The sequence below is a fragment of the Olea europaea genome, chromosome 16 (assembly GCF_002742605.1).
Source record: "Olea europaea var. sylvestris chromosome 16, O_europaea_v1, whole genome shotgun sequence".
Classification (NCBI taxonomy): Eukaryota; Viridiplantae; Streptophyta; class Magnoliopsida; order Lamiales; family Oleaceae; genus Olea; species Olea europaea.
This window is the reverse complement of record NC_036252.1, coordinates 3,378,253-3,396,669: the sequence shown is the minus strand read 5'-3', so window position 1 is coordinate 3,396,669 and position 18,417 is coordinate 3,378,253. Positions and strand designations below refer to the sequence as shown.

At 31.6% G+C, this 18,417-nt stretch overlaps 1 protein-coding gene across 1 annotated transcript in view; it reads left to right on the top strand.

Annotated features, from left to right (window-relative positions):
• Positions 1–5,612: 5,612 nt before the first annotated feature.
• LOC111411735 (phosphatidylserine decarboxylase proenzyme 2-like) overlaps positions 5,613–18,417 on the top strand; it is a 27,380-nt gene continuing 14,575 nt past the window's right edge. The window contains exons 1-9 of the mRNA XM_023042317.1: positions 5,613–5,908; positions 6,015–6,094; positions 7,396–7,420; positions 8,192–8,251; positions 8,400–8,468; positions 9,249–9,335; positions 9,418–9,468; positions 11,163–11,246; positions 11,558–11,649. Of these exons, the coding sequence (XP_022898085.1) occupies positions 5,702–5,908; positions 6,015–6,094; positions 7,396–7,420; positions 8,192–8,251; positions 8,400–8,468; positions 9,249–9,335; positions 9,418–9,468; positions 11,163–11,246; positions 11,558–11,649 (755 nt within the window). The 5' untranslated portion in view covers positions 5,613–5,701. The remainder of the gene's footprint in view (positions 5,909–6,014; positions 6,095–7,395; positions 7,421–8,191; positions 8,252–8,399; positions 8,469–9,248; positions 9,336–9,417; positions 9,469–11,162; positions 11,247–11,557; positions 11,650–18,417) is intronic.

Here is an 18,417-nt window from a genome sequence, read left to right as displayed (position 1 = left end):
TGGAGTTCCAACAGGGCCTTTCTTTTCCCTGATTCGTCCATGTATTGCTTTACTCTAAACATGGAACTTGTTTTGAATCTTTTATTTATTTATTTCTTTTTTTTTTTTGTTTTGCAACTTAATTTGTACTTAAAAAAATGAAAAATGATATTGCAAAATAATAATAATATATACGAAATAGAGCCGTCAATGACAATTGTTTAATCTCCAAAGAGGAAACAATTATGAAATAGAGACGTAAATAACAATTATGAAAATCTAACTGAGTATTATAAATTTGTCATTTGTCGGCACATTTTTCAAGAGAGGGATCTAGTCAGATTCACGAGACTCAAGCTCCAATAAATGTTTCTTATTGGGTCAACTCTTGATTAATTAAGATACATTTATCAATTCCGACTTATTTTACCAAAAAGTTGAAATTGCATTCTTGAGTTAAGTGATAATTACAGAAGAAACTTATGATCTGATAACAATATCGTCAAATCATCATTCCACAAGTCAAACCCCGTTTGACCATCAATATGTTGAAAACGACAAAAATGATTGTTTTGCCCTTTAACATGTATTGCCCTATAAATCCCATTTTTATAAGGCTAATCCATTGTGAATTAATCATAACATAGAGTCCAACGATCCCATTATTGAACTACTCAGCTGAGGTTCAAATGCCTATAGAAAATGTCTCATAGTGGAGGTTGTCTCATCGTGATGATTAATGAATTATATTGTTGTGAGTATATGATCTCTAAATGTTTTGTCCCGATTTTCAAAGTACTGAGATCGACCTTCTAATTAAGACTTCACTCATTAGTATTTTAAAGAACTTGAATTAACAATCAAAGGTACATTACTCACTCAAGATTTATGTGACTCGTTTGATAATCAAAGTAGAGCCTCATTTTGAGCAACTGCAAATAAGTCACCTACGTGGTTCTATTCAATGTGTACCAAAACTCATTATTGTTCTTATTTCCAAATCTATACAAATCTCAATAAGAACAAAGCAATCTTATCAACATAAATCGTCCAACTTTATGTACCGATCGTGAATGATATATTTTGATCATGATTATGTCTCATTATAGTTGAACCATCAAGTATACAATTTGTGACATCCTATATGATCATGGAACCTTAGATATCTGTTTTAAATTATAACACACTAATGATTGAATATTGATTCATAATGTCATTTTACGCAATACTAATCGAATGGCATCAAGCTAACATTTTCTCCACTTTCTTTTGAGATGAAACCACTAGCGGAATCTCTCCACATTGTGTTTCCAGTTATATTTGGTTTTAATATGAATTGTTTTATTTTCATTTTTAAAGAGAACAATAGACAATGACATTTGTTAATATAAATGAAGAAAAACCGACAAAAAGTAAGGAAGGTGTGAGAATGTAGGCTCAAGCAAAAGACTGCATGCCCCTCACTTTGCTTCCACCTTTTCTTGAGGGCATGTCCTCTTATTGTGATCAAACTGCTGAAATTTTTTGCATTTCATTATAGTGGTTCCTTTGTAGGTCCTAGTAGCCTTTAAGAGGTGGAAGAGGCAGGCAAACATTCTCAATATCCGGCCAAAATGTATCATTAGGTATTGAATGTATGACTACACTAGCTGTTCATGTTATTATCATTCGTAAACTTGAGATCACAATAATTCTCTAACTGATCTCTGCTGTGTGCAATACCAAAAGTAGCAAGTTTGCAAGGGATACCATCAATATGTCTATAATTACACGACTTCTGCTTCAAGTTGACAATAAAGTGTTGTCATTGTCAACTACTTCAAGCTCATCACTCTCAGCAAGCAACAAACTTCATTTTGGTGATTGTTCCCAAAAAATATTATGTAAAATAATTGTTAGGAGCGGTTTTTCTTCTCTAATATAGATTATTAAACACTATTTAACTTGCAAAATTATATGTAATGGATTTATGATCATCAATAATTGGCTGCTTTATTTTGTCTTATTTTCAATTCTACTATACACGTAACACGACTAGATTGATTGGCATCAAGTTCATTTCCATTATTAACAATTTCTTATTCCCTTCATTTAATAAGAATTTTGTTAGCTTGAGCTGGATTTCTAAAGTTAGTAAGAATATTTAATGAAACTGTATTATTTTGGAGGGCTAAGATTGTTTATATTAAAAATGCGATTTTTTAGATGTAAAATTGGTATTTGAATATTGAAAACTTTGTGAATGAATAATTTCAGCATGTAGATGGATAGATAGAGAGAGTATAATTAAATTAAGATTCTTACTTATAACTATGGTAGTGATGGTAATTGAGCTTCTTGGCTCGGTAGAATTGAGCCAAAGCTTAGGGCAAGCCCAAATTTTGAAACTTGGCTAAAGCCTAGGCATGGCCGTGTGCCTCATCTAGCCAAATGAGCCGGCTTGTGAAAATGGCTAGTATAATGGGCTTGATTCAGCTCGTTGCTAACCTTCATTTTTTTTTTGTTTTATTAATATTTCATTTAAAATTTAAATGAATAAAGTATAACTTATATATAAGTATGTTTAAATAATTAATATTCATTATTATGCTACAACTATTTACATTTATAATTTTGTTATCATATTCATTAGTATTCTCGTTATATTTGATTGATATAAATTTTAAATTTTATTATGTAAGAGTTAATATAATATTATTTGTTATCTTAAGTTGTAAAAACTAAAAATAATATTTTTCTATTCCCATAATTTTTAATTTTACAAGTAAATATCCTTATATCTATACATCTGAAAATTGTACTCTAATTCATATATTCTCGTATCTATTTGAATATTTTTTATTGCATTTTAGTCAAGAATAAGAACTTGTTGGTCTTCTTTATATGAATATTTCGTGAATTTTAAAAAAATAAAAAAATTCGTGAGCCAGCTCAGCTTGGCTTGTCTCGGTTCGAGCTAAAAAAGCTCGAGCTTTTTTTAATTGGGCGGCGCACAAGCCCCGAGCTTTGGCTCAGCTCGTTGACACACCTTAGGATTGGCAACTATTCAGTTTGAGGTCTGTTCAGTCAAAACAATCACTGAACTACTAATTTTTTTGTCATACCATAACTGTACCATAATCACGTTAGTCGGTTCGAACGCGATTAGTAACAATGAAAATAAATTATTTTTCATAGATCCAGCTATCAAATTGAAAAAACAAATTTATGAAAAAAGTCATACATGATGGTTATCAACTGATAGTCGAGTGAGTTATATTGAAGCACTTCAAACAATTTATGCTACTATATTATTTAGATTATTGAATTTGGTTTACACCCCAAGGGTTCATTTGAAGTGCAAAGTCTCCCTCTTGATGAGAGATTTCTCAATTTATCTAGTGGTTTTGTTAGGACCGAGCTACTTGATTAGGTAATTGACATATTAAGATTTTTATTTTTTATCTTTTATACTTTAGTTTTGAGTTGGAATTGATAAGGATAATTTAGATTCATTTATCTTAAGTTTTCACATATGATTTTTGCATAAAGTTTGAGAAAATATCAGTTGTTAGCTGCATAGTTATTGGATTTGAACTGACAGAGATTTGGGTCATTGAGTTATCGATTGAACCAATGAGTTAGTGATGAGACTAGTAGATCATTGTTTATTTAATTTTTTTTAAATAAAAATTTTCTCTTCTGGAGAAAATTAATTTTTTTAGTTATTTGTCATTACTTATTTTTGCATTTTAAAACCATTTATTTTATGAACTCATTTATTAGTGATAATGGTTATATTTTAAAATTCTCATTTTTGTTATGTAGAAACCATCTAATAGTTATCAACCAAAAAATTATGTTTACTAATATTCAGCTCATCTTAATTAAAAATAACCCTTTCATACATAATAAGTAAAATGTTGGAGTATAATTTTTACTAAATGTTTTTCAAAAAATAATAAATGATCCATGAGTTAGATATAACTTATTACGCAAAAAATGTCAACAATGTGTATTTGGTTCCCCGTGATGAGGTTGTCATCTTGAATCATGCTACAAGGATAGAAATTTTTGACAGAAAAATCTTACAGACAACATATGGCACGACATTATTGGAAGATGGGAAAAAAAGAAAAAAAAATCCCCTTACATTTTGCCATGTCAATGTCGGTACAAGTTCTGTTAAATTTTTCCTATACTTATGACTTTATTGTATCATCTTATTGAATAGACCTTCATCCCTAAAATTTCAAAAAAAAATTAAACCTGATAGAAAATCTAGGAACTGGGCCGGTGGGTTAATAACAAACTGTTATGAGTGCAAGAATGGATTTGTTGAATTAATTTTTATTGCTATAGCTCCATCACTACATCGACACCACCATTATTTTGTGTAGTCGCTCGATTAAGGTTGCCTTGGTGATTGTTCTTGAGGCAATTTTGGTTCATTTCAACTGCAACTTTGGTTGTGGTGGTGCCTCGATGTGTTGGTGGCGGTGGGTAGGATGGTAGTTGAGTTTCTGATGTTTGGTTTGGGGTGAGAAGTGAAGAAGGAGATGAATAAATTTCTTTTATTTTATTTTTTAATAATTTTATGGGAATAAATAGCAAAGTTATCATTTTATTCTTTTTAAATTTGGTCAAAATTAACTTTTTTGGCTAGTTAACAATCATCTATTTGAATTTCAGGTGCGAATTTCTGAAAGACTTGAAACTGTGAGTGGTACAAATGAAAAGTTAGCATTAAGTCTGTGAAAATTTCAAAGGTTTGAGCTTGCTATTGCAATTTTCTCATATTCAGATGTTATTTCTAGATGTAGGCTCTGTTTGAGCCCCATTTTCGAAGTAGTGAAAATAATTTTTCAAAAGAATACTTAAAAATAGGAGGAAAAAATTGTGTTTACATGTAAATTATCTTACAAATAAAATTTGTAATAAATTTGGAAAAAAATATTTAAAGAACGTGATTAAACGTGAAGTAAAATGGATGCGATAAATATCTTTTTATATATAAAAAGCAATGCTCTAAAAAGCACACTTAGGCACCGCCTAGGAAGGAGGTGCGAGCAAATGTCATGCCCTAGCACTTAACCGCTTAACAAGCATGCTTTATTAATTTTTTTTAATTTTTTTTTTCATTTTTCAAAAGCTTTTTATTTGATTTCCCTTTTTTTTTAATTAATTTATTTTTGCTTAAGTCATGTCTAAGCTCATTTGTACTCGGAAAAATTGAAGCTGGACATCAAATCTAATAACACTTTTTAACACAAGAATAGGTCCAAGGATCGAATGGTAAACAATATACCTTTGCAAGTACACGTCAAATTCCCACACAAAAATTGTCCAAACTTTCAGTAACTAACCTTTCACATCATTGTACTTTTATTCCTTCATCTTTGCACTCAAGTTAATGTTGTTTGTTGGACTTAACGGATTTTTTCATTTGAGTGATGGATGGGTAACACGGTGCAAAATTCGATAATCATTGAGATACATTTTAAAGTTCGATTATGAATTAGTAACACTTGGCGAAGTTCAGACTAATGATTTACATTTTTAAGTTCAGTGACTAAATAGTAACATAAGGCAAAGTTCACTGACCATTCATATAATTAACCCGATTTTTGTACGTTCAGAATCTCACAACCTCCATTCTTGTCCCCCACATAGCTGCAATTGTTTCTGTTTAATTATCTGTCTTTGAGTCTGTGCAAGTTTTTGATTGTGTGGCGACAAAAAAATGGGGCATGGTACTTCGAAAAATGAAGCCTTGGAGCTGGAGGAGTCAACTGACAGTTCACGTTCAAAGTCTTCAAGAATTGAGAAACTCCGGCAGCGGTTCCACCTACACCGCCACGGTAGTGGTTCAAACCCGAAATCCAATCTCTCTAATCAACTCCTTAAGGAGGAGGACTTTGTGGGCATCGCCCTCCTCCGCCTCATCAGGGTACACCTGTTTTATTCATATAGGCACAGTGAATAAATTCATGCCAATATCTGTAAATTATCGAAGTGGGTTTGCTTGTTAATCTATGTTTTCGTGTTTATTATAGGCGGAAATGAAATTCAAGGACAAATGGCTTTCTTGTGTTTCTCTTGGGGAACAGACTTTTCGCACTGAAATTTCTGATCAGTTAAGCGTCCAATGCTTATATTTTTCATACTTATCTACATTTATATCTTGTACAGTGGTCATTGAGCGTGACTGGATAATTATAAGCTGGTGAATTCTTGATAGCACATGGATTTTTTTTATTTTTTATTTTTGGTCTGCTAATAATCAACTGTTAACCAAATACTGGATACACTTGCACTGTAAAATTCTATAGAGTGTGTGCAAAACAAGGTGTTTGCAAGGAAATGCGAAATTAAAGTAAATTTGTTGAAATTAAATGTCATTTCCAGTTGGTAATTACTTGTAATGTAGAAAAAGCTGACCAATTAGTTTGAGTTGCACATCATAAAATAAGTTAGAGTAAAAGATAAAATAGAATTGGGATGTACTATATACAAAGTGAAGAACCTGACTTCCCTGATTCAAGATAAATTATAGCAGTTGAAAGAAAGGACTGATAAAAATGTAAAACAACTAGCTGAAGATATTTTGTCTGCATATTTTTTTACAATCTCTAGTAAAAATATATGAATTTAAATTTTTTTCATATACTTGGCTTTGAGATGGCTGATACTGTATAGAAAGAACAGCTCTATGCATATATCATCATCATAGTTGTCACTACCATTACTTGATGTGTCATGACAGGGAGATAAATGGAAACATTTAAGTCTTCAATCCCTAGTTCATGTATGCACAAGAAGTCATTCTGTCATCCTAAGTATATGTCTCTGTATAATCCTGCACATTGTTGGAACTTTTCTTTGGATAAAAATGAAATCATCACCAGTCGTAACAATGGAGGGACAGATAATTGGTTTAGAGAGAAATAATGGAATATGTTAGTACATTTTGTTTAGCATAACAGTACAGAAAGAAACGGTATTATGTCTGATTGTTCGATTCTTGAAATTGTCGATTAATTTAAAAATTCCTGGTCTTCTTGTTTTATACCTTTTAAGGAAATTTACATAACTCCTACTTTTGGCTCTAAAGGAAGTCCTCCCAGAACAGATCTGACCCTACATATAAAAACTATTTTCATCTAAACGCTCTTGAAAAAGTATTGTTTCTTTTTTTTATTTAGATATCTGGCAACTCATGTATCTTATAAATAAGTAGGCCACTTTGCCAAATTAATTTACTTATAATTGATATGACAAGCGATACGCCTTCAGCAGAGATAATATCACGTCAATTTTCTGAAGGCATTCACTTTTATGCACATGTTAATATACATATTTCTAAAGAAAAGCTTGATTGTCCATCGAAACTCTTCTCTATTCTCATATGTTGATTTTGTTTTGTCGTCTGTGCAGAACTGACAAGCCCGTTTGGAATTCTGTGAGTAAATTCAATACTTCACTTGACACTTGAATTTCTGTGTAATACGTCTGAAGCTTTGAAGTCTTCTTTTATCCAATTCATTTGAGAGATAATTATATCGCTTTTCAAATTTATGATAATGGCAACTATGCAATCCATCATAAATACCTTATATCTACTCGTAGTACTACACTTTATCAATCGAGGATTTGAGCAATTAAAGGATATGAGTAAGGAGCATGAAAATATGAATGTTCACTCTTATGATATTTATGGCATGAAGGGATTGCCTGGTCTTTTGGAGGACTGAAATTTTCCATTTGTGAGGAACGTAGAGGTTCAGCCCTTTCTGACCTAAAGGGTGTTCCCAATGAGATTCTTCTAAAAAAGAAGACGGTCTTTACCTCCTAAAATTTGTTGATTAATCATGATTTTATATAAATTGTCTGTTTCGATTTTGTTCCTTTCTGCATGGTGAAGATGTTTTATTTACACCTCTTCCCCTAAATTAAAATGTTTTGGTGATTATATCTTTTGTTCCCACACAGGAAACCTGTACTATTTTTTCTACTATTTCTCTTCTTAGAATACAGAATATTGAGATCTGCGATTGTAGTTTCTACATTTCTCCCCCTCGCATTTCCTTGATGCTTGTGGCTAGGCTATTTATCTACACAATAATTGAAGTGACATCTTATGCCTGGTTTTTCAGTCAATGATGGAGAATTTAGCACATTATTATTAGTTTGTCATACTAATATCCATTAGTCTTGATTTCATTTTCTACAGGAGAAAAAACTTCTTTTGGAGAAAAAAGGGGCACATGTTGCGAGAATATCTGTATTTGAGGTATGTATTATATCTGCAATTGTTGACACCATTTTATTATGTAAGTGTTAACTTCATATCAATGAGGAGGAGCGTCTTTTGATTGCTCTATACATGTTCACTTTGTTGTATCATTACATGCCAACTCATCATATTTGTGTTGATGCAGACTAATAGACTATCCAAGAACAACCTTATTGGCTACTGTGAGATTAATCTAGCCGAATTTATTACTCAGGTGATAAATGCTGTTTCCAGGGTTGTGTGCTTTATGTTAATGTCTTTTCGTTGTTGGATGGAGAAATTCATTTACAAGATAACTTGGGTTATTTGCAGAAGTGAAAGGAAGATGAACATTATTAAAAGTTTCTGTAACAACTTAATATGACCACTGAGTCTTGAAAAAAAATTGCTTTTATATGTTAAGAAATGTTGTTATTGGTTCAAAAGATTACTACACCTCCATCTTTTCCCCTCTTCAAATTTGAGGTAACTATTGTTCTTTTAAAACTTAAATCAGGCAATGTTACTTGGTATAGACTTTTGCCATTTACCAAGAGCTAAACACAAAGCCTCCGTTTGGAAAGAATTTATAAGCCGCTTAATTTATAAATAGATAGAAATGAGTGATGGACAAGTGGATTGTACTAGTGGGTCTATCGGAATTTGTTGTTGAAAACTTAGTTTGACTATTTATGAACAATTTATAAATTTTGCCAAATGGAGGCTAAATTTAAAAATATTTCCAGTTTTTCCCTTTTTGTTATCAAAAGAACACATGAACTAAAAGAATCCTGCCATTAACTGAGATTGGTCAAGTTTGTTTATTCTGTTTATTTAGCTGATTTATTCTTATTGATTCATTGCTTTAGATAAAGATTGCTATTCCACTATGCAAAAAGTACAGAATGATGTAGTGATCATATAATATTCTTTCCAAATTTTTCTCTCTCAATTTTCCTTTGTAAAAATTTTGGAAAAGATGTTTCATTATCAAAATAAATAAATAATTTTGCAGGAATCTGATTCTGAAATGAAGGTTGATCTGAAAGATCCATCAGCTGCTACAGTTGTAGGAAGTATATATATATCGTGTTCAATTGAGGTAAAAATCTTTATGATACACTGCTCTTTCTGATGGTTGTGATACTATCTTTGTGCCTTAAATACTTATTTAACATTTACAGGATCCAATAGAAACAGAAAAAAGTTTTGTGAGGCGCATCTTGTCTATAGTGGTATGTTATAACTTTCATCTTCTTTTGGTATACCTGCATTCCGTATGTCTACTACTATAGATTGTAGTAATTGCTGAAGTCACTGTATGTAAAAGAAGCACTTTTATGTTGCACATGAAGGATTACACTGATTGTTACAGAAAATCCTCGAAGAAGGGTAGTTGCTTGAAGGCCATTTTTATTTTTTGTAGTCCAAGGTTTGGCTGGTTGGTTGTAGCAGTTTAATTCATCTGCCATTTGCATTATTTATTTATTTATTATTAATTTTGTTTTTTGCACATGTCTATCTAGTATAGTTCATTTATAAATCTGTCAGTGTAATCTATATGTTCAAATTGCACAATTTCTTGCAATCATTAAAATACTTGCATAATTTCATTGATCAAGAAATGGCTTTATCCCTGCATATCAAAGAAAAGAAAAGTGAGTGATTCTTATCCGCATCATGATCTTTATATAAAATCTTATTAGTATTTAAATCTAATTCTTTTGTCATGTGATGCAATATGTTACAGTAATTCACTGTGGTAAATGATATTCTATCACATCAGCTTTAGATTAAGGGTAATGTTCCTACTGGGTTGCTCAACATAAGTTTAGTTAACTCATCATTTAACATTCAAATGGCTAAACTTTGTTGAGGATTATAGTTACACGATATATTAATGCTAATGCATGCTGTGGACTTCATAATTTTGATCTTTATATGCTCCCATTTCCTAGGTCTGCATTATGGGACAATTTGCTTCATAGAGTCTCCATTTCTTTACATACACACACACACACATTATATATGTATATATATATGGGCAACCCGTCTATATGACAGAGAGGTGTTCGAAACTTCTGCTCCTATTTAATTTGTTATTTAGATATTATCTTTCACCTTTATTAGATTTTTTATTCTGGAGGCTGTGGTAGTTATAGTTTTCCCGTGCAAATCATTTCTTTCTCTTTCTTAAAAAAATTTCCTTTGTAATTCTGAACTCCTGAACTCCTTTCTAAAAGGGCAAATATATTTGTCATTTGTTCTTAAGAATGAACCGCAATGAATCATCACTAGTATTTAAAGTTTACCCTGTGTAGTTGCTCTTTAGGTTGAAAGCCTTGCTCCATGATACTCGAGAGGCTTGATGCTAATAATTCTTGCCTGGGTTGATGGTTTCCTAATATGCTATTAGTTGCTCTTTTTTATGTTGTGGACATGTTTTCCTCATAATATGCAAATATTTCTTCTATTACTGATGGATTTATGTTTTTAGCAAAATTAAGGAATTATGATCCCATGAACTTGTACAGTTTCATCCAGGAAGTGTATTCCTAGGATTTGTGTTTTACAAATTTATTGGTTTCCTAAGATTCTGTTAGTATGTTCTACATGATAGAATGTGTAATTACTTTGTGCATTGGATACGAAGGCTTATAAAAGAAAGGAGTACAACTTGGGAACGAAGCAAACTGGACAAATAGCTCTTGCATCTTACCATGGGCATACCTGCATAACGCTATGTATAGTGACAAAACATCAATTTTTGGACTCTCAGTTTCCAATTCAAAGAGAAAAGACTGGAATTGTAATTATTCATTAGAATTATCTTATGATGCAAATATTTTAGCCATATATACCTTCGTTGCATAGATCGCTTTGTTTTTGGTCTTAGAATAGTGTCTCATACATCCTTTGCTTTGTACAGGACTACAATGAAGATGGGACCCTTTCATTTGCCGAGTTCTCCGACTTAATTGATGCATTTGGCAATCAACTGGCTGCTAATACGGTTAGCATTTCAAATTCTAGTTTGTGCATATTGATTAACTTTTCTCATACCCAGTCCAAATAATATTTGTATTACTAGATTTGGATCTACCCTGTAGATCATATCCTAGGGTATGAATTCCCTGAACTGGCCATGGTGTTTATAATATGTATCAACTTCTATGATTTATGGCAGAATTCCAAATAGTTTCTTCAGAGGATTATATGAAACAGTTACAGATTCCAAATCCAGTTACATTCGTAGTATAATTGCTGAATATGCCTCTTTTCTAATTTGTTTTTCTTACTAATCAATTTACGTTTTTTTACTAGAAAGAGGAGCTTTTCAAAGAAGCTGATGAGGATGGAAATGGTGTTGTCAGCATGGATGAGTTGGCTATGCTTTTGGTTGTTCAACAAGAGAAGTATGGCCCTCTAAAACATTTTAAACTTAGGCTTGATTATTATCGTAATTTCTGTACATTTTTCCTTATTGACAGTTTGTTCTACTTTTTTGTACTTCACCAAATTCTTTTATGTTTAGTGAGCTTTCTGATCCTGGGAAGCTTTTCTGAGTTTGATTTATTCATACATGAAGTTTGTGTTCTCTATGATTGTACATGTTTTACGTAATTCAAAATGATAACTCATGGAAACAATTAGAATGTTTCTTTTATTTGATCTCTACATGGATAAATATAAATCGTTTAGCTTTCAGCTCACTTTTCTCATCTAACCCGTATGCTCCATGTTGGTTCATGCCATTTTTTGGGGTAATAACAAGAACTTCAGTCTGTATCAGCATAGTGGAAGGCAAATAGGTGAACACAGAAAATCCTTGAATAGACTACCCCCACTAAAATAGTATCCTTTAATCTTGCTTGCGCCTTTATTGATAAGGCAACACCTGGCCGAAAGCCTAATGGACATATTCAAATCGAGGTTTTGTATGTTTTCCTTATCAAATTGCTTAAATTTGGTAATTCATACAGAAAATAATAAACAGGAGTATTGTTATTTTAGGATTTGATGATACTTCTACGAGCATAGTGCACTAGTTAAGCTAGTGGAAGTGGTGCGGAAGCGTTTGTAAAATTATTGTACTAAAAATTATGTAATAAATAAAAACGATATTTGAACAATCATGTCATGTATATATTGAATAATAATTGATTGTTGATGAAAAATGTACAATGCTGCTATACTTATAGTCAAAATTATTCTTTACTACTACTAGGAAACTTATATAAGGGAACTAAAATAAATTCTAATTGAAAAGAAATTAGAAATCCTTTTCTAAACAAGAAATAAGAATAAAAAGATAAATATATTACAACTAGACATCTTATTATAATTATCTAACTTTTATCCTGTTTATAATATGATTTTCCTACATCAATCTCTCCACTTGAAAAAACTTGTCATCAAGTTTTGTTGAGGAAAAGTGATGTGATCCGCACTTTAATAAATTCGGCGGAAAGTTCCAGTTTTGTGCAAGTTACCAAAAATTGATAGAATTCCATGTTGGCCGACAGTTTTGTTGTCCTTTAGGATTTGTCTTCTTATTTAATTAGGATTTTACTATTTTTAATATCTTTAGCTATTTGGGACGTGTTTTACTTTATTTAAAAATAGGTTTTTAGGATTTTAATTCTTTTTTAATTATTTTCTAGGTTTTAGTATAAATATGACTATTTCATTCTTTGTATTTTGGAGACTTTGATATTTTGAGAATTAATTCGAGAGGTTTTTTCGCTTCCAATATTTGTTCTTGTGTGGAACAACCAAACTTATCAAGATTTCGCGATCTTCTGGCGTTCAAAATTCGGGTAAGATTCAGTTAATTGTGTAATCAAAAGGTCCTTCGTGTCTTTGTTACCTTGGGGTTGTTTGATTTATTAATTGGTTGGGTTAAATCCAAATCTGGATTAAATTTATAAGTTTCGTGATCAAAATGTCAATAGTTTAATATACTATTGGTTGTTTCGTCTGCAAATTTGTGAATTGAGTCCTAAACTTTGATTGTTTACTTTCTTGGGGTTTGTGTCATTTTTTGTGGGTTTAATAGCGACTAGCTATCCGGGTTCACATAAAAAAGAATCATTGATGACTTGTGTGTTTGTTAACTTGGCTGGGACTCAAGGAAATTATCTAGCCACATATTGCAGTGTTCTATGTTTGTTGAAATAATTAACATTAATAGCAATTAAAGTCAACAAATTCTTGTCAGCTTGCTTCTCCATGAGCTCGCAATTCCTTTCAAAACTTAACTCAGTCAGCATCTGCGTGATGCATGATATTGTGAAGGGTTTCGTTGATCACCTTGATTCGTTGTTCGAGTTTGTCAACCCTCCGTTTGTCGTCGATGTCGATGGTTCGACTGCCACCAAGACCATAGTTAAGGCAATCCCTTGCTTCGATACCAATTTTGGTGCGGAAACATTTGCGTAATTCTTGTAATAAGAATTATGTAATAAATAAATAAAATATTCTAACAATCATGTCATGTATAGATTAAATAATAATTGATTATTATTAAAAATTGTACAATGCCTCTATATTTATAGGCAAAATTATTTGTAATCAATTAAAAATTATACAATGCCTCTATATTTATAGGCATAATTATTCCTACTTCTACCAGGAAACTAATATAAATCCTAATCTAAAAGAAATTAGAAATCCTATTCTAAACAAGAAAAGAATAAAAAGATTAACCTATTATAACTAGATATCTTATTATAATTATCTAACTTTTATCCTATTTACAATGGGATTATCATACATCAGGAAGTGATCAGTGATTGCATATAGAGACTCTTACTTAATCCATATAATGATGTATTACTGTTTTGTTCACTCTAGTGACCCTTGCGACTTGGATCTCGGCTTATGCTTAAGTATGTTCCAGCTTTATCATGCCTAGCTTAAAAAATTTAATTCCTTCAAAGCTTTGAGACTGATACAAAGCCACTTTCATAATGAGGTACCATGTGGAGCCACCAACTTGACTTTACTAGGTGGGAGTGTTGGATTGATAGGATGTGTCAATCAGGACGTAATATTTGCACAATTGTATGGCATGATTGTAAAGACAATATAAACATATTTGTATTTTCCATCTATAGTTAGCCTAGATTATAGAGAACTATTGAAAATCGGCATTGTAATACGAAAGGATTACCTTTGAATCTCTATTTAAAGAGAACATGTTCAAATTCAATCTAATTCCATCTTTCTTTTCAAGGTATCAAAGCCACGGATTCTAAATTAGGATTCAATCTCTAATTTTAGACTATTTTTATAGTCTTCTTGGGTATTCCAGTCGCAATCTTGGGACAGTCGGAACTTGATTGTGAACCTCTAGGGCAGCAGATATAATCAATGAAATTCATCGCCTTACTCCTTTTTTTATAATTTTATTTCTTTTTTTCCTTTTTCCTTTTTTTTTTTTTTTAAATTAAGGTATTAGATGATATCGCAATCTTGGGACAGTCGGGACTTGGTTGTGAACCTCTAGGGCAGCAGATATAATCAATCCAATTGATCGCCTTACTCCTTTTTTTATAATTCTATTTCTTTTTTTTCTTTTTCTTTTTTTAAATTAAAGTATTAGATGATAGATACCAACTAAAAGTCGGACCCACCATCAAGGCTACTACAATATGCAACTTTTTACAAATTATTTTAATAGAATTTTGGCATTATCTCCCCGTAATTAGGACTAATCGACCTGTAATTCACTATACAAAAATCCTAAAATTTAACACAACATAATAGAGATAAGTTGAAATGTCAACTTTTACTATGAAAATAACATCAAATGTACATATGGATGCAAAATACACAGTGAGCCCTATAACTATCTATAAGTGATGCAAAATCACATTTGAAAATAAACGTGTCCCCAAACACTAGCTACATGCTCTATGAAATGAGTCATACTAGCAAACTCTGTTGTATGGCTTTGACTCCGAAAGCATCCAAAAGATGCCTAGAAACTCAATTGCTACCTGATAAGAAAAATCGTGAGAAAATATCTGAGTTGATAGCTCAAGAGTAGAAAAGTTCGAAAATAATTATATTTTTTCATTTATACAATTTTAATGAAAATCGAGTTTACATCATTTAACACTTCACAGTATAACATCATATAATAATAATAATAATCAAGATGCGAGACATCTCATAATATTGAAAAATATCATCTCATCATCATGATATAATCGTCAACAAAAATTTGTACAATCATCTTATTACATCAAATGTACTCGAAAATTCACGAAAAATGTACTATTTGATTGAAATATGTAATCTAATCATACGAGCGTAGATTGTCCCTCGGGCTAATCACTCCGACACTAGCCTCTGGCATCCTCAGTGAACGGAATATAATCAATTCTAGAACACGGTCAAGGCGTGTTAATGAATTATATGTACACGGTTAAAACCTCTTCATCCATTGTCAAGACCCCTCAATGTATTATAGAACATGGTCAAGACCCTTCAGTGAACTAGAATAAATATATAATCATGGGTACTTTTTTTGTCGATCTCTATATCACATCTCACACACCAAAATCACAAATATATCGTGTACAAACTATGAAGCTCCACATGTATCATAGTTAAAAAAAAAAAAAATTCATAATAATCATATAATTGTACACATAATTGCACATAATGTACTGGTGTAAATACTTTATCAATACTTGAAAATATTTAAGTTTTTTTTGCTCAATTATGTATGCAAAATCAGCTCGGTAGGTTGTACTGATCTCCGTTTTGTCGTCTGAAAGATGATATAATTTTTAGATTAACAACTAACCATTTCAAATAACTTCAATAATTAAATAAGCTATACTAAATCCTAATATTTTTTATACTTAAGCAATTTTCCAATTCCTTTAATCACTTAAGCAATTTTTCTTTCATTTAACTTAATTTCACAGCTTATTGTACTTAATTCAATAGTTTCCTCTTAATAAAATTGAATTTAAATTATAATCTAACAACTCTAAAATTAAACATAACTATTCAATAAGTAACTTTTTACTTGTCTTTGAATTGAAAAATTCAAGTTTAATAGTAGAAAGCACTTATTTTCTAACAACGTTGGCGAACTTTCTATTTTTTTATTTTCTTCTTCTTCCTCCTCTTTTATTCCTTCTTTCTTCTTTCCTTTTATTTTCTGCCTCGTTTTTCTTCTGTGTTGTATGTTTTTGTGTGTGGACATGGATTTCGACCCAAATGGGTTGATATAAAACAATCAATCCACTACCTAACTATTTTATTATTATTTTATAGTTTTTTGGTTTGACCTTTCAATTAATTAAGGTATTACAATAATCACCCCTTTAAAAGAATTTTATTCTTGAAATTCAACTTGCTATGTACAAAAAAGCCGTGGATACTGAGAATGCATCTTCTTTTCACTTTCCCATGTGGCTTCTTCTATAGCATGATTCCTCCATAAGACTTAACCAAAGGAATAGTTTTACTATGCTAGGCCTGTTCCTTTCTGTCCAATATCTGAAATGGTTCCTCTTCATATGTAATTTTCCTTCAACTCCACTGGATGTGATTCCAAAACAAAAGACGGATAAAAAATGTATTTACGAAGCATGGAAACATAAAACAATCGTGGATTATCGACAATCCCGTTGGCAAAGCTGATCGATAAGCAACTGGACCAATGCGTTCAACAATCTTATATAGGCCAATATACCTTGGACTCAATTTACCTTGTTTACCAAACTTGATAACACCTTTCCATGACGATAATCGCAGGAAAACTTTATCCTCAACATCAAATTCAAGGTTTCTTCTGCATTTGTTTGAATAATCCTTCTGTCTATCTTGAGTTGTCTTTAACTTTTCTTTAATTATCTTTACTTTCTCAACAATAATTGAACATATTCAGGACCTAATAATTTTCTTTCGCCCGCTTCATCCCAGCATTCTAGATTTCTACATTTCCTACCATACAGTGCTTCAAAAGAAGCAATTTTTATGCTAAAATATTTAATACTAATATAATATGCAAATGAAGTGATTTAACTAAACTGAATTTAACTTTTAGAAGAATTGCTTATTTAAAAAAAATAACTTAGTTCTGAAAAACATGCTTTCTAAATCAATAATCTGAATTAAATAACTTTCTGTAGTGGCTAACGGCTGCGTGGATCGAAATTTTTGGTGGAGTCGGAATCTTCAAGTCGGCACTTTTTGTAGTGGCCGACGATTGTGTGGCCGAAATCTGTGGTGGCCGAATTCTTGAATCATTGATCATGTGAAGGTACAAATCGGACTTCTATGTGTTTGTTTAGTAGGTTCACTGAAACATTAAGATTTGGCTTGTTATAGTAAACTAATTTGGGCTCTAGGATTAGGCCCCAAAATTTTTTAATTTTTGGGTATTTCGGCGGACTTCAATTTTATTTTAGGCTTGCAATACTGAATTTTATTTGGGGCTTTGAAATTTAATTTGGGCTGCCTTTGTAAAATCTGTGAGCTGCTGAAGATTTAATTTGGGTTAGTCTTGAGTTATTTAATTGGGCTAAATAGTTATTGGCTTGAAATTATCTTGGTAGACTTGTTTAGTTTGCTTGGGCTTTCAATTTTAAATTGGGTTTGCTGTTTATTGGGCTTCCTATATTGAGCTTGAGTCCTATTAATATTAATACTCTTATGATGGCAACTGGTAATTTCGGCTCCTTTGGTGTGAAATTCATTGGAAAAGCTCGGTTGAAACAGTTTCTACAAAAATATTTCCAAATCAAAGATCTAGGCAAGCTCTGATATCAACTTATCTCGAAGGAAGTATGTACTTGACCTGTTAGATGTTAGATGAGACAGGTTTTCTTGGAACTCGTCCAGTTGATGCTCCCATGAATCCTAATGTGAAGCTTTTAAAGGATGAAGGAGAATCATTTGGAGAACCAGGAAAACATTGTCGTTTGGTTGGAAAATTGAATTATCTTACTATCACATGACCAGATATTTCTTATGCAGTCAACATTGTTAGTCAATTTTTAGATGCTCCTTAAGTTTCTTATTGTGAAATTGTGATACGTATTATTTGGTATTTGAAAAAGGCCACAGGTCTTGAATTATTGTATAAGCCAAATGGACATATCATAGTAGAAGGATTTACAGATGCAAATTGGGTAGGATCTCCTTTGGATAGACGA